General features: G+C 40.8%; 1 protein-coding gene across 3 annotated transcripts in view; it reads right to left on the reverse strand.

The window, feature by feature from the left end:
• The window catches only part of phldb1b (pleckstrin homology-like domain, family B, member 1b), a 439803-nt gene that overhangs the window by 62375 nt on the left and 352529 nt on the right, over window positions 1–24899 (reverse strand). For all 3 annotated transcript variants that reach the window (XM_034168200.1, XM_034168199.1, XM_034168201.1), the window contains 4 exons: window positions 23190–23327; window positions 18281–18409; window positions 11207–11362; window positions 2889–2999 (listed from right to left, as the gene is read on the reverse strand). In XM_034168200.1, coding sequence (XP_034024091.1) covers window positions 2889–2999; window positions 11207–11362; window positions 18281–18409; window positions 23190–23327 — 534 coding nt within the window. The remainder of the gene's footprint in view (window positions 1–2888; window positions 3000–11206; window positions 11363–18280; window positions 18410–23189; window positions 23328–24899) is intronic.

Here is a 24899-nt window from a genome sequence, read left to right on the forward strand (position 1 = left end):
AAGATATCCAGGAAAACTTAAGGAGAAAAGAGTTTGGCAAAAAAGAACTGGGACAGTCACAGCGATGAACAAAGTAGACAGGAGTACAAGGACATGTGACGTAAGGCAAAAAGAGAAGTGGCAAAAGCTAAGGAAAAGGCATTTAGTGAGCTGTAGAAGAAGTTGAACAATAAGGAAGGAGAAAAGGACTTGGCCAGATAAAGCGAAGTTAGATATTATTGGCCAGATAAAGCGATAGAGCTGGAAAGGATGTGCAGCAGGTTAGGGTGGTAAAAGATGCACATGGTAATGTGCTGACAAGTGAGGAGTGTGTGTTGAGAAGGTGGAGGGAATATTTTGAGGAGCTGATGAATGAAGAAAATGAGAGAGAGAAAAGGATTGAAGTGGAGAGAGTAAATCAGGAAGTACAAGAGATAAGTAGGTAAGGATGAAATGAGGGCAGCTAAGAAAAGGATGAAGAGTGGAAAGGCAATTGGTCCGGATGACATTCCAGCTAAGGAATGGAAATGTCTTAGAGAGATGGCGGTGGAGTTTATACCAGATTGTTTAATAAAATCTTGGAAAGTGAGAGTATGCCTGAGGAGTGGAGACAAAGTGTGCTGGTTCCTGTTTTTAAGAACAAAGGTGATGTGCAGAGCTACAGTAACTACAGAGGCATAAAGTTGATCAGCCACAGCATGAAGTTATGGGAAAGAGTAGTAGAAACTAGGCTTAGAAAACAATTGAAGATCTGTCAGCAGCAATATGATTTCATGCTGAGAAAGAGTTTGCTCTGAGAATACTGATGAAGCATAGAGAAGGCCAGAAGGAGTTACATTGTGTGTTTATAGATTTAGAGAAAGCTTATGACAGGGTGCCAAGAGAATAGTTGTGGTATTGCATGATGAAGTCTGGAGTGGCAGAGAAGTATGTGAGAGTAGTGCAGGATATGTACAAGGATAGTGTGACAGCGGTGACATGCGCAGTAGGAATGACAGATTCACTCGAGGTGGAGGTAGGATTACACCAAAGATCACCTCTGAGTCCTTTCTTGTTTGCAGTGGTGATGGACAGGTTGACAGAGGAGATCAGACAGGACTTTCCATGGACAATGACGTTTGCAGATGAAATTGTGCTCTGTAGTGAAAGTAGAGAGCAGATTGAGTCTAGCCTAAAAAGGTGGAGATATGCTTTGGAGAGAAGGGGAAAGAAAGTCAGAAGGAGCAAGACTGGGTACGTGTGTGAATGAGAGGGAGCCCAGTGGAACAGTGCAATTACAAGAAGTAGAAGTGGTGAAAGTAGATAAGTTTAAATACTTGGGGTCAACTGTCCAAAGTAATGGAGAGTGTGGTAGAGAAGCAAAAAAGAGAGTGCAGGCAGGGTGGAGAAAAATGGCAGGATTGATTTGTGACTGAAGAATATCAGGAAGAGTGAATGGGAAAGTCTACAAGACAGTAGTGAGACCAGCTATGTTGTTCGGCTTAGAGACGGCGGCATGAACAAAAAGACAGGAGGCAGAGCTGAAGATGATGTGATTCTCTTTGAGAGTGATGAGAATAGACAGGATTAAGAATGAACATATCAGAGGGACAGCTCAGGTGGGACTGTTTGGAGACAAAGTCAAAGAGGCAAGATTGAGATGGTTTGGACATGTGCAGAGGAGAGACCCAGGGTATATAGAGAGAAGGATGCTGAGGATGGAGCCACCAAACAGGAGGAGAAGAGGGAGGCTAAAGAGGAGATTTATGGATGTGGTGAGGGAGGACATGCAGGTGGTTGATGTGACAGAGGAAGATACAGAGGATAGGGTGAGATGGAAATGACTGATCTGCTGTGATAACCCCTAAAGGGTCAGCTGAAAGAAGAAGAAGATGAATGTTCAATAATTAGATTTAAAGGTACAGCAGCTGCTGTTCGATACCTGTCAATATTACTCCATTTTCTCCCCCTTCAAACGATGGGGAAGTCTCTGACATACTGAAGAAGGTCATAGCAACAGCCAGTCCTGGATAACAACAACCAGGCAGACAAGCAGAGCATGTTTTCAAGTTATTGGGGTCCTCAACACTGAGGCACCTGAAAGCCGGATCATGCCAAGAGGACATGCATTTTTCACCCAGCTGGATCAGAAAAATGGTTTCAAGAAGTGGGGATGCACAAGATGTCTGCATGGATGGTTGCCATCCAGGACCTGGGGATGTTCTGTGGTGTGGTGGATGTGGAAACGAGCAGCACAAGTACATCCTACCAGATCTAACCTGAGTTACTTCAGTAAGTACTTCAGTCTTTCATCTAAAGGCCTGTTTTTTGAGGGGGAGCAATACTGACAGGTGGCATGAAACAGCACTACACTTTTCATCTATGCAACACAAAGCAACACCATTTTCAAACTTGCATGGGGCATAACTTTAAAAGTCTTGTCTAATCACATGAGAATGTATGACTGAACTGCTTGGGACAAGTGAGTGCATGTGATTTTGCATATTTCCAAATTAGGACTGAAACAATTTAATCAATGCAATTGATTAAATTACCATATTCTTGTGTCTGAGGGTCCAGGGCAGAGCATCTGTCCACCCTCTTTTTGAAGAAAGTTGTTTGAATGCCCACCCAAAAAAGTTTTTAAAGTAAATGAAATAGCCACCTAAAATAAATTAATTCCGTGACCCTCAGCATATTGTAAAAAAGCCAAAAAAAAAATTGTAAAAAGCAAAAAATGAGTTTTCACTGTTTTTCTACTCTTCTCTGTCGGACTTGTTATTACATCATCAATCTGTCCTGTGCTCTTATTGTGAAAGACTCTTGTGCAAGAAATACGAAGTGTTAAAAAAGTCTGGAACATCATGTGTGTGTAAACAAAGTGTGAAACACAATGCACTCTGTGTGGTGCTGAACAGATTAATGTGCACCTTTTGGAGCATTTGCACTGTGAGGGTCTTGTCTTTGGCGAGACGCTCACAATCCTGGGATGCCTGCAGGCTGAGCTGGGTGGCCTGGTTCTCCAGAGCAGACACCTTTTCCTTTACAAGAACAAGACTGAAAGTCAGAATACTGTACTAACACATAATGTAGCAGTTCAACAGAACTTGCAGCACAAGCTTTGTTAAAGGTCACCTCAGAACATACAGTATAATCAATATTATTAAACATCAACTTTATTTTCAGTAGTTCTGACTTCATATTGAACCAAACAACCATCCTGCATTTCAGTCAAAATAAATCAGCACAAATAAACTCAAAATACAAATCCTATTTGTTGAGTTCAGTAATATTTATTTTTTCATATGAAAATATTTCACAAAAAAGTATCCACTATTGCTCAATTTTTTTCAGATTTGCTCTGCTAACTCAACTTAAATTCCCCAGTACATCTGAAGTTTTAAAGTTTTACCGACAAACATGTTGATTTACAGCAACATCATTTAATTTGTTTCTGTTCTATGGAAAATGTAGAAAAGCAGTTGATAGAAAGTTTTAATCAAAGCAGTTTGTATTCAACTGGAACTGTAATTAGTTCCACACAAAATACTGTTTTTACCAACAATAACTACAAAGGTGGGCCACCTTACTGAGAGTAATCTTTTTGAGCCACTGCAGTCTCCTTTTAGAAAATACCATTCCACAGATACAGCTCTCACTAAAGTGGTGAATGATATTCTACTTGCAATGGATTCGGACACCACTACGGTTCTGGTGCTGTTAGATGTTAGTGCTGAGTTTGATACTGTGGATCATCATATTCTACTCAGTAGGCTGGAGAAGCATTTTGGGATTACTGGGAATGCCCTTGCATGGTTGATGTCATACCTGAACAGTTGTTCTCACTGTGTTTTGTACAATAACACTACCTCTAACCATAGTGACATGATATTTGGGGTTCCACAGGGCTCCATCTTATGCCGCGTTCACACTGGGCACGATCAGACGCTACAAATTCACGAGGGTCACGTGGCGACGGACGCGCCTCCTTCGCCCGGTGTGTCGCTCTGCTTGCGTGGACTTTCGCTGCGAAAATTCGCACCAGTGCGTCATCAAATAGGAGGAGCTTCCATTCCACTCGGCGTCAAGTCATCATGACGGACCTTTCACACGGAGCGAGTTGTTGTGAAAAGCTCCCAATACAGAGAGTATCATTATTTGCTGCAGGAGCTGCGTCTGGATGACGGCCGCTTTCAGCGGTCCTTCCGCCTCTGCGGGACCCAGTTTAAGGACCAACTGTCCCGTTCACGCGCGCACATGTAAAAAAAAAAAAAAAAAAAAGAAACTCCGCTGCTTGCTGCAGCTCGCTCTTCCCCCAAAAAACTCTGTCATAATTGTGTTTAGAATCCAGTCACCATTTGTTTTATTATACATTTGTGTAGTTAATTAATAAAATATTCTCCACACAGACGATTCGCTCGTGCGCGCACGTAAAAAGAGAAAAAAAAGAAAGAAAGAAACTTTATTATACATCTGTGTAGTTAATAAGTAAAATAATCTCCATGGACGATTCTCTTGCGCATGCATGTAAAAAAAAGAAAGAAAAAGAAACTCCGCTCCCGCTGCTGTGGGGCTGCTGCTCGCTCCAAAAACTCTGTCATGATTGTGAAATAAAGGACAAAAGAGACATAAGTCCTGCTCACAGGCTGCTACCAGATACAGAACATGTTCACATCCTCAGTCAAACTCCAGACATCTCCATGTCACTACATATTCAGTGGTCATCGCGGCGCGACGAGACGAAAAAGTTCAGATTTTTCAACTTGGGGAGGAGGGCAACACGACGTGACGCGATGCAATATCGCGCCACAAACATGCAAAACACTCAAAATCGCTTCACTTGGGTTGCTTCACTCGCGTCGCGCTGCGCGGTTTGGCGCCAAAACGCGTCCTTACATAGGGATTACATGGCAACCTGTGGCTGCAGTTGTTCGCATCGCGCCCAGTGTGAACGCGGCATTAGACCCCATGCTTTTCTCCCTTTATATAGCACCCCTTGGGCACATATTACGGTGATTTGGGATTGCCTTTCATTGCTATGCTGATGATACTCAGTTATACATGCCGATAACTAGTGGTAATCTCATCCACATAAAATCCTTAGAAGACTGCCTTGCATCAGTGAGAAGCTGGATGTCTAGCAATTTCAATTACTTTTAAACTCTGATAAGACTAAAATGATGGTTCAGTGAGACATCGGCATCGATTTGACCAGCTAACGATTAGTCGAGGCTCATTGTGACATACATCACACTGAAAAAGTGAAGAACCTTGGGGTAATTTTTGATCCTATATTGTCTTTTGACCTCCACATTAGAGATATTACGAGGACTGCTTTCTTCCACCTGCAAAATATAGCAAAGATTTCTCCCATCCTGCCCATGGCTGATGTTGAGACCTTGATTCATGCATTTGTTTCTTCTAGATTGGACTACTGCAATGTTCTATTTTCTGGTTTACCACAGTCTAGCATTAGAGGTCTCCAACTGGTTTAAAATGCTGCTGCCAGACTTTTGACAGGAAGCAGAAAGTCTGACCACATTACACCCATTCTGACGTCTCTTCACTGACTTTCTGTCCCAGTGAGATCAGATTTTAAGGTTCTGCTACTAACCTTGTTCACGGACTAGCACCTCCCTATTTAGCTGATCTACTTAAACCATACGTACAGTGAATAAAAAGTCTGCAGGTGACAGAGCTTTCTCTTATTGTGCCCGTGTTCTGTGGAATGATCTCCCTGCATCAATAAAACAGTCAGATTCTGTAGAGACTTTTAATTCCAGACTTAAGACGCACTTATTTTCCCTTTCGTATGACTAGCATACTGGCATAGTGTGTTACTATGCTTTTTACAATTTTAAAGTCATTTTATTAGAAAAAAGTGTGGGCCGCAGCCTCAACTTTATCTAAATTCTGGGTCTTTTAGTGAAGCTTAGGGCTAGTGGCCGGCGATCACCTTAGTATTTCTTCTGTTTTTTTTGTTGCTGCTTAGTGCTGACAAATTATACTATATAATTATACTGTATTTGTTGTTTTTCTCATCCTTGATTCTGTTTTTTCTCTCTGTTTGAGGTATGGCTCCATCCAGAGATGGGAGTGAGTAGGGATGGGTATTGGGAACCGGTTCTTTTTGGGTATCGTTAAGAAATGATTCAATCCACCTACATCAATAGCCTTTTTTTAATGATTCCCTTATCGGTCCTTCAGAGCGGCCATTGTTTTTGGGGGTGTTTGTCGGGAAAATGATAATTTCTCTACGTTAATAACAGAACCCCTGCAGGGTCTGTAATCAACCACTACTGCAGCGCAGATCTTCTTTGAAGCAATAAAGCAGTGATCTGACCCGCTGCTTCATTGGTTCTTTGTTTTATTTCAATTTGTCTTAATTTTCCCCACTAAAACCCTAAAGTGCATATGTCTGTGAGTAATATTTACCTTTTTTATGTTAAACTGACCGGTTATGGTCTTCTTGAATAGTCAATAGATGTATTTTATAACTTAAAAACGGGACGGAGGCTAACGCATTAGCATGTCTATGGCATGTCAATGTTAAAGTTAGCATTAAGCTGTTCGCATCTCAGCACATTTGTGTGCATTTGTATTCTGTATAATAATTAATGGCTCAGCGTTTGTTGTCATAAAAGAGTCAAATATATTACAAATTGTAATATTTTTTATTTATATATTAATAATAATAATAGCAACAACAAAAACAATAATAATAATAACTAATAATGCTACAATACAATTTTAGAGAAAGAGACAAAAAGAACCTCATAAAACAAAACACAAAAGAAAATATAAAACGAAATAACACTGAACATAAATAAATAAATATAGAAATAACTGAAATAAATAAAAAATAAACAACTGTTTCCTGTAAACACCTAGTGACTCTCACACCTCCACATCATCCCTATTTAATTAAGTTTAATGACAATTTGTTTTGGTCAAACCATATTTTCAAGCTGTTAATTTCTTCAGTGATTTCCTTCAGAACTTATCTGCCAAGCTAGAAAACTGCTGCATCCTAGTAAGAGCAGAATACTATCAATCAATCAATCAATCAATTTTTTTATATAGCGCCAAATCACAACAAACAGTTGCCCCAAGGCGCTTTATATTGTAAGGCAAGGCCATACAATAATTATGTAAAACCCCAACGGTCAAAACGACCCCCTGTGAGCAAGCACTTGGCTACAGTGGGAAGGAAAAACTCCCTTTTAACAGGAAGAAACCTCCAGCAGAACCAGGCTCAGGGAGGGGCAGTCTTCTGCTGGGACTGGTTGGGGCTGAGGGAGAGAACCAGGAAAAAGACATGCTGTGGAGGGGAGCAGAGATCGATCACTAATGATTAAATGCAGAGTGGTGCATACAGAGCAAAAAGAGAAAGAAACAGTGCATCATGGGAACCCCCCAGCAGTCTACGTCTATAGCAGCATAACTAAGGGATGGTTCAGGGTCACCTGATCCAGCCCTAACTATAAGCTTTAGCAAAAAGGAAAGTTTTAAGCCTAATCTTAAAAGTAGAGAGGGTGTCTGTCTCCCTGATCTGAATTGGGAGCTGGTTCCACAGGAGAGGAGCCTGAAAGCTGAAGGCTCTGCCTCCCATTCTACTCTTACAAACCCTAGGAACTACAAGTAAGCCTGCAGTCTGAGAGCGAAGCGCTCTATTGGGGTGATATGGTACTACGAGGTCCCTAAGATAAGATGGGACCTGATTATTCAAAACCTTATAAGTAAGAAGAAGAATTTTAAATTCTATTCTAGAATTAACAGGAAGCCAATGAAGAGAGGCCAATATGGGTGAGATATGCTCTCTCCTTCTAGTCCCCGTCAGTACTCTAGCTGCAGCATTTTGAATTAACTGAAGGCTTTTTAGGACAACCTGATAATAATGAATTACAATAGTCCAGCCTAGAGGAAATAAATGCATGAATTAGTTTTTCAGCATCACTCTGAGACAAGAACTTTCTGATTTTAGAGATATTGCGTAAATGCAAAAAAGCAGTCCTACATATTTGTTTAATATGCGCTTTGAATGACATATCCTGATCAAAAATGACTCCAAGATTTCTCACAGTATTACTAAAGGTCAGGGTAATGCCATCCAGAGTAAGGATCTGGTTAGACACCATGTTTCTAAGATTTGTGGGGCAAAGTACAATAACTTCAGTTTTATCTGAGTTTAAAAGCAGGAAATTAGAGGTCATCCATGTCTGCAGTTTAGCTAATTGGTGTGTGTCCTCTGGCTTCATGGATAGATAAAGCTGGGTATCATCTGCGTAACAATGAAAATTTAAGCAATACCGTCTAATAATACTGCCTAAGGGAAGCATGTATAAAGTGAATAAAATTGGTCCTAGCACAGAACCTTGTGGAACTCCATAATTAACTTTAGTCTGTGAAGAAGATTCCCCATTTACATGAACAAATTGTAATCTATTAGACAAATATGATTCAAACCACTGCAGCGCAGTGCCTTTAATACCTATGGCATGCTCTAATCTCTGTAATAAAATTTTATGGTCAACAGTATCAAAAGCAGCACTGAGGTCTAACAGAACAAGCACAGAGATGAGTCCACTGTCCGAGGCCATAAGAAGATCATTTGTAACCTTCACTAATGCTGTTTCTGTACTATGATGAATTCTAAAACCTGACTGAAACTCTTCAAATAGACCATTCCTCTGCAGATGATCAGTTAGCTGTTTTACAACTACCCTTTCAAGAATTTTTGAGAGAAAAGGAAGGTTGGAGATTGGCCTATAATTAGCTAAGATAGCTGGGTCAAGTGATGGCTTTTTAAGTAATGGTTTAATGACTGCCACCTTAAAAGCCTGTGGTACATAGCCAACTAACAAAGATAGATTGATCATATTTAAGATCGAAGCATTAAATAATGGTAGGGCTTCCTTGAGCAGCCTGGTAGGAATGGGGTCTAATAAACATGTTGATGGTTTGGATGAAGTAACTAATGAAAATAACTCAGACAGAACAATCGGAGAGAAAGAGTCTAACCAAATACCGGCATCACTGAAAGCAGCCAAAGATAACGATACGTCTTTGGGATGGTTATGAGTAATTTTTTCTCTAATAGTTAAAATTTTGTTAGCAAAGAAAGTCATGAAGTCATTACTAGTTAAAGTTAATGGAATACTCAGCTCAATAGAGCTCTGACTCTTTGTCAGCCTGGCTACAGTGCTGAAAAGAAACCTGGGGTTGTTCTTATTTTCTTCAATTAGTGATGAGTAGAAAGATGTCCTAGCTTTACGGAGGGCTTTTTTTTATAGAGCAACAGACTCTTTTTCCAGGCTAAGTGAAGATCTTCTAAATTAGTGAGACGCCATTTCCTCTCCAACGTACGGGTTATCTGCTTTAAGCTACGAGTTTGTGAGTTATACCACGGAGTCAGGCACTTCTGATTTAAAGCTCTCTTTTTTAGAGGAGCTACAGCATCCAAAGTTGTCTTCAATGAGGATGTAAAACTATTGACGAGATACTCTATCTCACTTACAGAGTTTAGGTAGCTACTCTGCACTGTGTTGGTATATGGCATTAGAGAACATAAAGAAGGAATCATATCCTTAAACCTAGTTACAGCACTTTCTGAAAGACTTCTAGTGTAATGAAACTTATTCCCCACTGCTGGGTAGTCCATCAGAGTAAATGTAAATGTTATTAAGAAATGATCAGACAGAAGGGAGTTTTCAGGGAATACTGTTAAGTATTCACTACTGGGATGAATTTGAATAAGGAAAGTTGGGTTTTTTTCTCACCAAAATGGATGCTGCACTCACTGCAGTTTATTGTCTGGAATAGTCCCAGATTGCATTTCAGAGCTTCTAGAATTCAAAAAATTTTCATGCGGGTGGTGTTGGGGGTAATTTTGGGTTTCAAATTTTTTTGTTTTTCACCACTTTCATCCCTGAATATGTGAAATCGTGAGTCACTTTTGTGCGGATTAAAGTCACTAACTGGGACTCCTGTCTTGTTGCGAGAAAGAAACGAGAATCATCCTCCGTTCTGTTCACACAGCTCCAAATCCTGTGCGGCTCTCTGCCGAGTCAAGTTAGAATGATAGAGCTCAGTCAGAATTAATAACTTCAAAGCGAAATGTCATTTAAATCAAATGACACCTCTTTCCAAACTTTGTAATAGAATCAAACTGCAATTGATCAAAACGTTTTTTTTTTCTCCCAAACTGAGATATCCTGCTCAGATGTATGGAGAGACATTCATGCCAAAATGTCTGAAAGGAAATGCTTTTGACAAAAACTACAGATTTTGTTCATTTATATTTTTAATTTTAATTTTAATTTTATTTTATATGTCCAGAGATCAAGGATCCAGTGACCAATTTCATATTTATTTACTTTAAGACTTAATAAAATGTTGTTGACCTGTAAAGGCTACTTTTAGAACACAGAAAATCCACAAGCGGTATAGATAAGAGAATCCATAACGAATCGGATTGATAAGCGGAATCGATAATGGCACTGATATCGATAAAATCTTATCAATACCCATCCCTAGGAGTGAGTGGCTTCTTCTGCAAGCCTCTCGTCATGTGCACCAGCATGGACTCCCAAAATTTTCTGTATATTAGCTTTGTCATTTGTGTTGGTAGCATGGTCAAAGCAGAGGTCTTTTGAGTCTGGTCTGCTTGAGGATTCTTCCTCAAATCATCAGAGGGAGTTTTTCTTTACCACTGTTGCCTGTGTGCTTGCTCTAGGGGTTGTTAAGGTTAAACCTTACTTGTGTGAAGCACCTTGAGGCAATTTTGTTGTGATTTGGCACTATATAAATGAAATAAATAAATGAATTACATTACAAATCGAACATCACTATTCCACTGAACAGCCCCATGCGCCTCAAAAACAAAATCTCAGATGTGCTTGTCTGCAAGGTCCATTGTGTAATGGAAGGACCACCACAATTTGTCAGTGGTGTAAACTCCAACGTACATGCTACATGTGTGCAATGTAACTCTCCTGAACGAGCTTGCAGTTTCAATCTTATTAAACAGAAAAGCAAAACAAAGCAACAAAGAGGTTTGTTTTTCTTTTTTGAGGGCTAAAAAATGATGGAGCAAAAAGTAATTATGGCATGGTCCCTATGAAAAGGTCTGACACAAACGTTTGCCACTGGTAACTTCAACTTTTGACAACACCAAATCCCATTTTAATAAACCATTTTAACAGTATCTTTATAATCCAAATCCTACGCCGTGTCGGGTGTTTCTCACCTTTCTCTTGGCCACGCTGCCATGGTACTCTGCCCTTTCTTGTTGCAGCTGTTGGCTGATGGTTTCTCTTTCCTCCTCCAGGCTGCTTTCTCTCTCCAGCTGTTGAAACTCCAGATCCTCAAACTTTTTGGTTTCTGCTTCCAGTGCTTCTCCATCCTGAACGACCCCCACACATGGTATAATAGATTATAATATAAAACTAAAAACAAACAAAACCAGTAAAGCATGACCATTTTTAGACCAGCATCATGGCTAGCAGAAAAACTACTGTTGAGAACATCTTCTTAACATAACTGAAGCTGTTTTTGTGGTAACTACAGGCATAGTGCTCAGCCAGGCAGACAGCTACAGAAAACATGCTTCTACAGCAGCACAGCTACTAGTGCGGTGAATCAATTATAATCAATGACCGATGTACTTCGTTGAATGGTTAATGTTTAAAACTTGCCCATTTGAAGCACCTTGGGGTGACTCATGTTGTGAATTGGTGATTACATATATACGAGGTCTATTAGAAAAGTATCCGACCTTATTATTTTTTTCAAAAACCATATGGATTTGAATCACGTGTGATTACGTCAGACAAGCTTGAACCCTTGTGCGCATGCGTGAGTTTTTCCACGCCTGTCGGTTTCGTCATTTGCCTGTGAGCAGGCTTTGAGTGAGGAGTGGTCCAGCCCCCTTGTCGTTGTTTCATTGCCAGGAAATGGCGGAATGATTTGGGCTTTTTTTCCATCAGAATTTTTTCAGAAACTGTTAGAGACTGGGAGCTGGAAACCATTAGAAAAATTTATCTGGCTTTCGGTGAAAATGTTACAGGCTTGGTAGAGAATAAGGAGTGTTACTGTCGCTTTAAGGATGGCCCCCAGCGGCTGTGGGGCGCGCCGCGCTCCGAAGCCGCCATCGACAGGCTGAACGACCATTTCATTTCTAAACGGATGGCTGTCTGGATCCGTGACCATCGTGTGTCATTTCTGTGGTTATCACAAGAACTGGACATCAACCATCTTCCAGCAGATTTCACTTTTAATAAGAGATTTTGTCATGGAAAGCCGAGCGGAGGCTTCGCGCGTAACGATAGATTCGCTACTGGAGCGAGACAAAACCACCTCCGTTTTGGTCTCACAGGACGGCTTTGAGATGGCGTTCAGACAGCTGTAGGTGGTTTTTCCATCGAGTGATTATCCGAGAAATTGTGGATGTGCCTGGACATGCCAGAACATGTCCCGTGAGGCTTCATCACGGCGTTGCTGTGCGCCATGCGGCACCGCTGCGATGCGCAGAATTCCTCCGGACGTCTGTCTCAATGTGCCGAAAAAGTGCTGATGTCCAAGTCTTTTCACAATTCCTGTGCTAGTCAGACGACGTCCCGGATAAAACACAGCGTCCAGTTTGGAAATGAATGGCACATTCCACTGTTACAGAAGTTTTTGTCATGGAAAGAGGAGCGGAGGCTTCGCACGTTGCATCGGTGCCGCATGGCGCACAGCAACGCCGTGATGAAGCCTCACGGGCCATGTTCTGGCATGTCCAGGCACATCCACAATTTCTCGGATAATCACTCGATGGAAAAACCAACGACAGCTGTCTGAACGCCATCTCAAAGACGTCCTGTGAGACCAAAACGGAGGTGGTTTTGTCTCGCTCCAGTAGCGAATCCATCGTGACGCGCGAAGCCTCCGCTCGGTTTTCCATGACAAAATCTCTTGTTAAAAGTGAAATCTACCGGAAAATGGTTGATGTCCAGCTCTTGTGATAACCAGAGAAATGGCACACGATGGTCACGGATCCAGACAGCCATCCATTTAGAAATGAAATGGTCGTTCAACCTGTCGATGGTGGCTTCGGAGCGCGGTGCGCCCCACAGCCGCTGGGGGCCGTCCTTAAAGCGACAGTAACACTCCTTATTCTCTACCAAGCCCGTAACATTTTCACCGAAAGCCAGATAAATTTTTCTAATGGTTTCCAGCTGCCAGTCTCTAACAGTTTCTGAAAAAATTCTGATGGAAAAAAAAGCCCAAATCATTCCGCCATTTCCTGGCAATGAAACAACGACGAGGGGGCTGGACCACTCCTCACTCAAAGCCTGCTCACAGGCGAATGACGCAACCGACAGGCGTGGAAAAACTCACGCATGCGCACAAGGGTTCAAGCTTGTCTGATGCAATCACACGTGATTCAAATCCATATGGTTTTTGAAAAAAAAAAAAAATAAGGTCGGATACTTTTCTAATAGACCTCGTGTATATATATATATATATATATATATATATATATATATATATATATATATGAAGTAATATCATGTTTGCGTTGACATATATGTGGTAAAATTACTATTTTGTGGGACTAATATTTTCCCTCCATTAGTTTAGACTCTCTTACTGCCTTTTCAAAACAAGAGGCAAGTTCATTTTTTTTATAGGAAAGAGAATGTTTCATAAAAAAGAAAAAAGAAGCCGTGTACATAAAAAAAAAAAAAAGATATACAGATGGGTGACAAATTAAAGGATGAGCCTGAAAGATTGCCCTCTAAAGTGAAGAGATCCAATGGTCCATTGTGCTCTTGATGGGATAATTTGTTTTTTTTTTTTATTCCCGTAGATCAAACATTTCTGTTACCGCACACCTGTCTCAACCTCCACCATCAAAACACCAAACAAGTGAATATATTTTTAAAGAATGGTGTCCATTTGTTCATTAAAGTGCAAGAACTGCAAGAACACAAAAAAACTTTCCAAGTCTCTTTGTCTAATTTCCACTTTAAAAATATCTAATTACACTGAATATAAGAAGGAAATTACTTATTTTAAGTCATACCCGAGATGAAATGTTTTTGACTCACCCTATCACAATCATCTGTTAAAGGTATAACAGTTCTGTATTCTAGTAAAAAAAAGTTTCAAAATATGTTTTCTCACCTAATTCCAAAAGACTTGAATTCAAGAAATCTGAAGTGAATTTTCACTTTGTTTATTAGCAATTTTGTCTCTTACAAGTTAGCAATACTTTAATTTCATGTAAAAAAAAAAAATCTGCCAATGGAACAAATATAAATTCACTTACAATTTCTCAAAGTAAAGTCATGAAATTAGCTCCAAATATTAATTTTGAGCTTTTTTTTTTTTGACCAGTACTAAACTTTTGCAAACAACAGAGCAGCTTAAAAATCTGAGAAGCCTTGTTTCTTTTTTTTTTATAGACAGAGATTTTATTTGCCATTTGTCCTTGCACGCAAAGTTTGGGTACATTGGAATTCTTTGCAGATATGACTGAAACCAAGATGTGTCCAAGAGTCTTTCTTTTACAATTTTAATGTGCATTATCTCAGAACAAGTCCTTATAGCTTACTGAAATTATGTGCTTGTGTCTTATAACATGCATAATTAGATATTTTGACAAGAAACTAGACAAATGCTCTTGTAAAATTTGGAGGTTTTTGCAGTGCAGACACTTGTAAAATCAATGCCAAGGTTCACTGAAGCTGCTCTGGTGGCCCGACACCTTATTCAGACACTTTTTGTTGGCTTTTGCTTTAATTTGACACCTGTCTCTATGTAACAGAATGCTGGCCTCAGTAGACCTTATTATCACCTTCCTGTAGATGTGTTATTGGTGATGAGTTCAACGGCACTGTTTTCAGCAGTGAATGTGGACTAACAAGAACTCCAAGATAAACTGTAACAATTTCGAAGACACACAGTGAAATGTTTACCTATTTCTCATATGTTACTTGTTTATGTGTTCTAAAATGAAGCAAAAAAGTACATCTGCTATGTGACTAAGACAGAAGTAGGCCCTCTGCTGATTACACATCTAACTCACATGTTCACATATTCAAAACTGAATTCTTTAAGATCTGATCTCAGAAACCATGTCTGCTGGTTGCTGTATGTTCCGACCTTGACCCAAATTAATGCCCCAGTCGCATGGCAACAGCGATACCTGGACGAAGGATAAAAAGTCAAAAATCACTTAGAAAAGGTGGACAGAAGATCCTGCACTTTTCCCATCACTGAAAAGCCTGCGAATCAAGTGAACTCAAACAGAACTTACAACAAAATTTGTTGATATCTGTGAATATTTCAACAAAGGACTGAATGAAAGGAACGAAACAAAATTGAAATTAAAGAAATAAAAATGAAGCAAACGTCAACTTCGATGCTTTAAATGAAATCAAAAATGAAACATTCACAATGAAGTGACGAAAATGGGTATAAGGGCCCCTTCACACATAGTATGAATAAGTACAAATCAGGGCGAATCACGGCGGAACAGCTCGTATGAGCGAACCACGAAAACATCGAGCCGACGAGCAGTTGTGAATAATCCCACTGCGATGGTTTTGTGCACGCGACGGTGTCGTGCACGAGCTTGCATGAAACCGTTGCAGCGGAAACACAATGCGAGTAGCTGGAGCATGTGTAACCACATCGCGCAGCTGCTGTGAAAAAAAATACAACCTGCAGTTTACAAACCCTCTGATTGCTAGCCAGAAACGTTACCCCTGCGCTATCATCGCTGTCTTATAAAAGGTGCGGAAAAATGCCTGAAATCAACAAGGAGATGGACGTATTTAAAAAAAATAAAACCACACACCATAAAAATAACACAGCATTTTATTGAATCCCTCTTATCGAGTGAACAATACAAGTATGATCCGTCTGTTCCTCTGTAGATGACCCATGGTCACAGACATACAGTCATGAAATGACATGAATGAGAAACATGACACTCTTATGTCCACACCTGCTGAACCCGGCATGTCCAGCCCAACACGCATGTCTTGTGGACGGCACGCCGCAGGACAGACATCATGTCATATAGAACAGAGCTCAAGTGAGTGATGTGACATTCAGATCACCCGCTGCATGTTATGATCTGGCGGTCCGTATCACCTGGGGCAGCCTGTCAATGTGCGCGCTGTGCACCCTCTCCAGCCTGTCGCAAAAGCAATATATGTTTTTATACACACACATACACGCACACGTGTAGTGGGGGGAGCCAACATTCTGGCACGCCACATGTGTACTTGGCAACTTCACAGTTGTGGGGGCACTTAGACATATTTCACATCCAACTTGAAAGTGATCGTCTGCTAACTGTTTTTGTGCTAGCAGTGCGAATGGCCACACATTTTCTAAGTGTCAAGAGGGCAGTGTTAAATGTTCACCTGTGTCACTTGGAATTTGACCGTCACCTGCCACGAGAGGGATCAAATGGGCTCTCACATGGCACACACTGTCTTTCAGCCGTTGGTGTGCGCAAATAGTTGTAGCAACAGATATACAAGGCGTTGGAGGCAGCTCAGATTTTTCACAGTTGGCATGCAATTCCTCCTTCGTGCGCTTGTCGACGTAGATCGTGTTATGTGTGAAGGGTCCCTAAAACCAAGCACAGCCAGCCTTGTCCTCATTTCTGCAGTACTTGCAGATGCAAGATGTTGCTTGTCTTCACAACATGTTTTGTTTGTCTTCACATTCTGAGTTCTCGCGACGTGCCTGTACCTTGTTGTACACTTTATCTGTGACAGTACTTGTCCTGACGAGCACCTATGAAGAGTCCATGGCATCAGCCATGGGGAACTGTCTGTGTCAGACGAAGACTACTCCCAAAGACGCACACACAGGCACATGCAAGCCAGCCACAAATGGTTGAAACATGCATAAATAGTTAAAGTAGTTGATAAAACATTCTTAACGCTATTGTTTCTGTACGAAAACGTTGCTTTTCCTCCAAAAAATGAACAATTCATTAGCGATAAAAGGATGTTTCGTTCAGCTTGTCGAAGCTTTAGTTATTGATTTGTTCAGATATCATTGTGTTCTTCAACCTTCCTTCAGTAGGTTGGACTTGGGTGGTTGAATGAAGTTGGATGAAAGTCAAATGTAATACGAACGTTATGAAAACTTAGCAAATGATAAGAAACCATCAACAACTAAAACAAAACAAAATATGGACGAACTGAGGTTGTTGGCGGTATTCGTTCAAATTTTTCAACAGTTTAAAAATTCTGACGAAGCGCCAGCTGCAGGAACGAAGCTGAACAAAGGCTAAACAATGCCTCCAAAAGTCAACGAAAGTTCAGATTTATTGTTTTTTTGAGCTTAGTCCTTTGTTAGTGCAGTGTGACCAGGGCTTAAAATATACAGCATTACTAAATGTTTGACCCAGCACCTACACACAGATCATCAAAATAAATTTCAACAATAAAGGTAAACAGGAACAATTAGAGTACCTGGTAACAATTCAACTGACTGTTTTCTAATTTACTGTCATGATAACTGTAAATAAAGGAGACCCAGCTTTATTTTAAACCAAACAGATGAACTGACAAAGTAGTCACAGGAGGGCAAGGAGGGAGGAGAGAGAATGAATCTAGTCATGTTCTATGTTAATTGGTTAGTGAGCAGTTATTTTATATAAGCCATGACAAATAACAAGCGACTCAGATGAGACTCACACATGCACCGCAGCACATCCATCTTACGAGTTGTGCTTTTATCAAAATGCATGACAAACAGCTGAAGTGAATGAGCAATCTGTGTGCTCCCATGTCGTCCTGAGGGCTTTGGTGGTAGTAGTTCAGTGTAGGTGTGGGGAAGGAAAAATTACAGCAATTCTGCGAGAGGCACCTCACCAACATTTCCATTGTGTGTGTGTCTGTGCACCATATGCAGTCAGTCACTGTTTAAGGGTTACAGGTGTCAATAGCAAAATGTGCATTGGTATGTGCCAAGTGCTGGCACATACACACTCAATACTAATGCAAACATCAAGAGCTGGAAAACACAGAACATAGCAGTATTTCAAATAATAACAATATACACTTTCAATTTAAATAGCTCTTCAATACAGCTACTCCTAGGCCAAGTCACTGCACTGTCTATTAAAAGAAAGTTATTTGTATGGCAGTAGGTTGCCAGCTGGCAGAAAGCTTGGTTTAAGGTTGTATGAAAGGGACTAAATGTATGTGGTGGTGAGGGAACAGACCGCGGCAGGTTTTGTACTTGTGAAGCGTGTTACTATGGAGGGCGGGATGAACTAGGTGCTTCTGGTTGACTGTCAACCCACCCTTTTGAGTTGTTCCTGCAACTGTTCCCGTACAGACTCGGGACAGTTATGAAGCTGGTTCTTCAGCTCAGCGTAGCCCTCCTGGAGGCTCTGCAGGGCCCGGCGCTCAGCCTCAACATTAGCCCTCTCCTAGAAAGATACAACACACACCCACACACAGGATGGATGGAGGAGACAGAGAGAGAGAAACACACTGCTCAAAATCCACTCCATGCAAATAAAAAGCTGTGAGGTGTTAGCGAGAAACACTGAACTTTTTTAGTTCTTCAAAGGGCGCAAAAAGTGGGTAGTAACTCACTGCAGTGTTACAACTGCAATTCATAAATGGCATGTGGTATCTTGGCTTTAACTATAAGCGTCAATCTAATCAGACGCATTTCTGACTATCAAATGTTTTGTACTATAATTTCTTGCTCAAATTCTGACACGTTTTTGCTACACTTTCACTGCAAAATATTTCCTTTTTCAGTCCACATTTACAACCCCAATTCCAATGAAGTTGGGGCGTTGTGTAAAATGTAAATAAAAACAGAATACACTCACACTCATCTTCAACCACTTAGTCCAATTCAAGGTCGTGGGGGGGTGGGGGCTGGAGCCTATCCCAGCAGTCATAGAGCGCAAGGCAGAGTACACCCTGGACAGGACACCAGTCTGTCGCAGGGCCACAAACAGACAAACAAACACAGGCACACCCACTCGCACACCTGGTTGATGTGCGAGTGGGTGTGCCTGGTGGGTGTGTGGGTGGTCAGCCTACAACCCCTACAACGCCACACCTGGGCTGGAGCGTAATCCGTTAGTCATTAGGAAAGAGGCAAGGTATACCCTGGAAAGGTCTGCAATTTATCACAGGAGCAACAAAAACACAGACAAACTCAATTACATTTTCACTCACACCTGCAGTCAATGTAAATTGTCCAATCCACCTAACCTGCATGTGTTTGGAGATGGGAGGAATCCAGCGCACCCACACAAACACGGGAAGAACATGCAAACTCCACACTGAAAGGACCAGACCAGAATCAAACCTATCCCTATACCTAACCCTTCCCTCAGCACATCCATCAAGTTTTCCTCTTCTCCCGCTATCTGTGGAAGAGTTCTCCTCCTCTTCTTTTTCTTTGCCCAGCAGTAACCCAATATCCACCGGCAACCTGTTGGGCAATGGCACCGGTGTCGGTTGTTGTTAACTTGGACCTTTGACCAATACCCGTATGGAAATTAGATTTTTAGTCTGCATGGTTGGGTTGGCATGTTTTATGCCAGATGCCCTTCCTGACACAACCCTACTCATTTATCTGGGCTTCGGACCAGCACTCAGAATGTACTGGCTGCACACCCCATGTGGCTGAGTTCTTAACTCATCAAACTAAAAAAAAAAAAGAAGAAAATGTAAAAACTAAGGTTAAATGCAAAGCTTTAATAATGCTGGTGGCACAGTGGCTTAGTGGTTAGGACTGTGGCCTCACAGCAAGAAGGTCATGAAATTGCTTCTCACCAGGGGCCTTTCTGTGTGGAGTTTGCATGTTCTCCTCATGTTTGTGTGGGTTCTTTCTGGGTGTTCCGGCTTCCTCCCACATCCAAAGACACGCAGGTTAGGTGGATTGGAAATTTTAAATTGTCCGTAGGTGTATGTGTGTGGGTGTGAATGTGTTTGTCTACATGTGGCCCTGCAACAGACTGGCATCCTCTCCAGGTTGTACCCCGCCTAATGCCCTGTGACTGCTGGGATAGGCTCCACTCCCCATGACCCTTAATTGGAGTAACTGGGCATAGAAAAGGGATGCATAGATTTAATAATGCTGCCATACTTTTACACTGGTTTTCTTTCCATTTATTTAGAAGGCAGGGATGATGCTCTCTCTTACAAGTGCTTGATTGGCACGGAGTGTTTTATGAGATGTCTGCAATGCAAAATATTGTTGGGGAGAGAGGGGTTCACATATTTATTGATCAAGGAGTGGGGAGCCATGTCCGACTTTATCGTGACAGGCATCAACATCTGAAGGTTAGATGATATGAACATCTGATGCAGAGCTCCAGTCTGTGACCAAGTGGGTTACAATGGGCCTCATGTATCAACGTTGCGCACTTGTGGCATAAATTTACGGTGTAAATTTGAAGTACACCAAAGTTGCCGTGACATGTATCAAGCAGTGCGCACCTGCCCATTTCCAGCGTACGCCTGACGCGACCTTGATAAATGCGGCGGGTGAAAACACGACATGGAAGCCAGGAAGACGGCAAAGAAAAAGAACTCCACCAATCACGACGCGTGCCAATAGAGCGTCAAAAGCGGCCGTCGTATCAATTGTTTTGTAGTATAATCAAAAAAGTGTTACAGTGGTCCCTCGTTTATTGCGGGAGTTACGTTCTAAAAAATAGCCCATAATACGTGAAACTGTGACATAGTCAGCGTTATTTTTTACAATTATTATAGACGTTTCAAAGCTGTAAAACCACTTTATACACTTTCTCAATCATGCATGAACATTTTCTCACTTTTCTCTCGTGTGTAAACACTCTCAAAGTTCAAACCTTATTAGAAAAATAAGACCAACCTGTTTTCAGGCCCAAACATTTGTTTGAGAAATAAAAATAGAACGTTTTCCTATAAATAATTATGATGGCTTTTAGAACTAACGAATTTAATTTTAACGATCAACGTACGAGGTTGGACACATAAGAAATTATTAATAGTGACTGACCAGTATTTCACAGATCACGCCTCTGCGTCCTGACGCTGCGTCTTTTTCCACTGAGTCACACCTGGCTGCAGGTGTCTGTTTCCGAGTGACAAATACAGTTATGAGTAGTTGTTGGCGCTCTTTTTTCTTCTGGGCGAGAAGATTCTTATAAACAGACACGCAGACCACAATGCACTGTAAAAAAGCATGCAAAATTGGACTAAAGAAATCCGCGAAACGACGAGGCCGCGAAAGGTGAACCGCGTTATAGCGAGGGACCACTGTATTCTCTTTTCACATGTCAATAATTCTTGACATGTGGATATTCGCTCGCTCAATTAATAAGACACGCCTAATTTTTCAGATTTCTTTATTCTTAAAATGTATTTCATTATTTATTTTATTGTGACAAACGAATGGAGACGACAAAACCTAATTGCAGCACGGGTGAAGGGAATGACAACACTACAGTTGTAATTATCAATTTCATTGTCTAAAACGATCACACCACATAAAGTTAAGCTCAGCACTGCTCTGGCTCCAGGCTCGACGTCTGGAGAAAAAGGCGAGCAGCGCTTTCTTTGCAATTAGCGCTGTGGCCACGGATCGTGCTCGATAGACCAGCAATCCTGCAAAAGCGGGATTTGTATTGATTATTATGTAGTATAATCTGGAAAGTGTTATTTATGTAACATATGCATTGATTTGTATGATGGCACTGTTTATCAGGCCGACCATATTCATTTTTATGTGGATTCCAGCGCTGGTTCATTTTGGCGTATAATTTACGCCACCTCTCGACCTGGTGTATATTTTCAGCGCAGCGTACGCCAACGACCACATTGATAAATGCCAAGTGGCGCAGCCGTTTTGGCGTACACCCCATATACGCTCAAATATCGCCGTACGCACATTGATACATGAGGCCCAATGCGAGTACTTTTTACAACTACTCACGCATAAGAAACCTGCAAATTTGCTGACTTTTTTCATGCTGAAAAGTGAGGAGGGAGTGAGTCTGCCCGTATAGGCCACTGTGTTTGTTAGAGGGTGAGGGTATGGGGATTATTAGTCAACTCAGGGTTAATTTTTGACATCATCCCTCAAAAACGTGACAAACAGAAAACGGACGTGGATTGTAGATACCCACATGGGACAAACAGCATGTAAAGTCCAACGGTGTGGATTCTGTTTCATACAAACTTTGTCATCTGTAAGCGGTGCATGGAGCTTAAAGCTCCATCACGCTGCCTGCTGCTCTGAACACAAAACAGGCTAGTCAGAAAAAAAAAACTGTGCACTGTTTCTCCTAAAATCCCAAAACATGAAATGACATACGCAAGATCAAGGTATGAGAAGGTTCTAACTGTCGGTTTTTTTATGCATTTTGTCAACTTCTGGTTATGACTGATGTGTCTATATTTTGTTGTTGAACTCACAGAACCTTCAAAGGAAACTTTGAGTTGTACAAACACCAAGTTTGGACATTGCACAGAAAACAAATAGAACTGAAGATAACAATCAAATGCAAAGCAACAAAGTTGAAACATTTTTTTAAATCACTGCTTCTTTCTTTCTTGACTATGAAAACAATATGGTACATAAAGTCAGCAAGAACAACAACAACAAAACAATAAAAAAAGCTCTCATAAACCAACTGGAGACAACATTTGCCTCTCGACCTATCAGCGCCTCAAACATTTTATCAAAGAGTTCTCCCAGAACCCATGCATTACAGAAACAAGGAAAACTGAACGCAACCAACAACCCCACTGCAGATGTTCTTGTGGACATGGTCCATCATGCATACAGTGAAGAAAAGAAGGCAAAGTGTCCTAGAAATAACCAAGCGTAGAAGAAGTACAGACAAGATTAGGAGTTAATGAATGCTGGTTAGTTTGCAGAATCTATAAGAAGAGAAAACAGATCGTAACCAACCGGAGCCCAAAGGGCTACATGCAAGTGACTAAGTACAGCTCTTTATCTTCATCTTTACCTCATTTCAAATTCTGAAACCACCCTAATTAATTCAACACTATACACACCTCACTGTTAAACTTGAGAGAAGCTTGGTATCGACAGCTATGTTGGTTTATTCAGTGACACCCTCCAAGTAGGAAATGAAAGAGAATGAAGACTGTTTAGAAGACTGTTGGAAAAACGAGTGGTGTACAAATTCTACCTCAGCCCAACTTAACCTTATCTACTGCTTTCAATACCTTGTCTTTCTCCCTCTGGATGGCTCTCTCCAGCTCATCCAGCTTGTGTTGCAGTTGTGCAATGATGTCAGATTCTGCTTCTATCTGGTCGAGCTCTGCTTGCTTTTCACCCTGCAGCAAGGCACGCTCCATCTCTGCCTAAAAGACCCAGACCAAACAAAGTCACAGTGTCATATGTCAGCGACCAGACTCCAATATCGTCTTGTGTATCAGAACAGCTCGTCATCACCAGTAAAGGTGAATATAACATGCACTGCTGCTGTAGAAAGAGAATCAATAAACATTTAGCCTGATACTATATTCTGCTACAGTTAAAATCTAAAACTGCATTCAGTTATAAAATGAAAACAAAGCTCTTTCAGCAAATTTACATATACACGCAAACTTTAACAATAATGGATATCTGCTAAATATTTACAAATGAATGCAAACAAGTAAAACATGTGATGACTTTTCACCTTAAAAAAATCTTTAAGTCTTTTAAGTGATCTCCTGCAATTTAGAATATATTGTGTTGTATTTGATCAAGATCTTAGTAAGTAAGTAAGTAAAATTTATTTCTAAAGCACATTTAAACAGTTTACACTGACGAAAGTGCTGTACATAGTTAAAAATAAATAAATAAATAAATAAGCAAGAAATATTCAAAGAAACAAAACAACTGATTACAACATCAGCAGCAAGATACGAACACAACAATCATTGACATGACAAGACATGGCATAACCAGTTAACGGTTAATTAGTAGGGAACGCTAGTGTAAAAAGGTATGTCTTGAGCTTGGATTTAAAAACAGTAATAGATGGGGTATCTCTGATATCAGGAGGCAGATGGTTCCACAGTCGGGGACCAGCGACAGTAAAAGCTCTGTCCCCTTTTAACTTGAGACGAGTTCGGGGGACATGAAGGAGACCTTTACTGGAAGATCTCAGAGACCTGGGAGCAACAGCAGGATGAATGGCAGTAGCTATGTAGTTAGGGGCCAGGCCATGAAGAGCTTTAAAAACCATTAACAGTAATTTAAATTGGATCCTGTACTGGACAGGAAGCCAGTGTAATGTGGCTAGGACAGGTGAAATATGTTCATGTTTTTTCCTGTTAGTAAGCATCCTAGCAGCAGCATTTTGGACCATTTGAAGCCGTGGCACCAGTGTTTGAGGGAGACCAAAGTAAAGAGAGTTACAGTAGTCTAGACCTGAAGTTATAAAGGCATGGATAAGTTTTTCCAGGTCACTGTAACACAGAACAGATTTGAGTTTTGCAATAATTCTTGATTGATAAAAGCTAGTTTTAACAACAGAAGAGATTTGTTTGTCAAGATTGAGTTGGGAGTCTAGAATTACACCCAAGTTTCTTGCATAAGTTTTGACAAATGGAGTGAGGGAGCCAACATTCCTGGAGATGGAGTTAATGGATTTTGGGGGGCCAAAAATTATAACCTCAGTTTTATCCTCATTTAACTGGAGGAAGTTACTGGCCATCCAGATTTTAATTTCTTTCAGACAATCCAGGAGAGGCTGCAGGGAATTTCCAGATTTGAGTGGAAGATACAACTGAGAATCGTCAAATGATCAATCAATCGTAAAATCAGGTAATTATATGACATCATTAGCAATGCCCTTTGTGTCATGATGTTTAAAGCAAGAAAAAAAAATTGTTTGTTTTGTTTAAAATATAATACACATATGTATGTACAGTCGGGGAAATGAG

The sequence above is a fragment of the Thalassophryne amazonica genome, chromosome 4 (assembly GCF_902500255.1).
Source record: "Thalassophryne amazonica chromosome 4, fThaAma1.1, whole genome shotgun sequence".
NCBI classification, from domain to species: Eukaryota; Metazoa; Chordata; class Actinopteri; order Batrachoidiformes; family Batrachoididae; genus Thalassophryne; species Thalassophryne amazonica.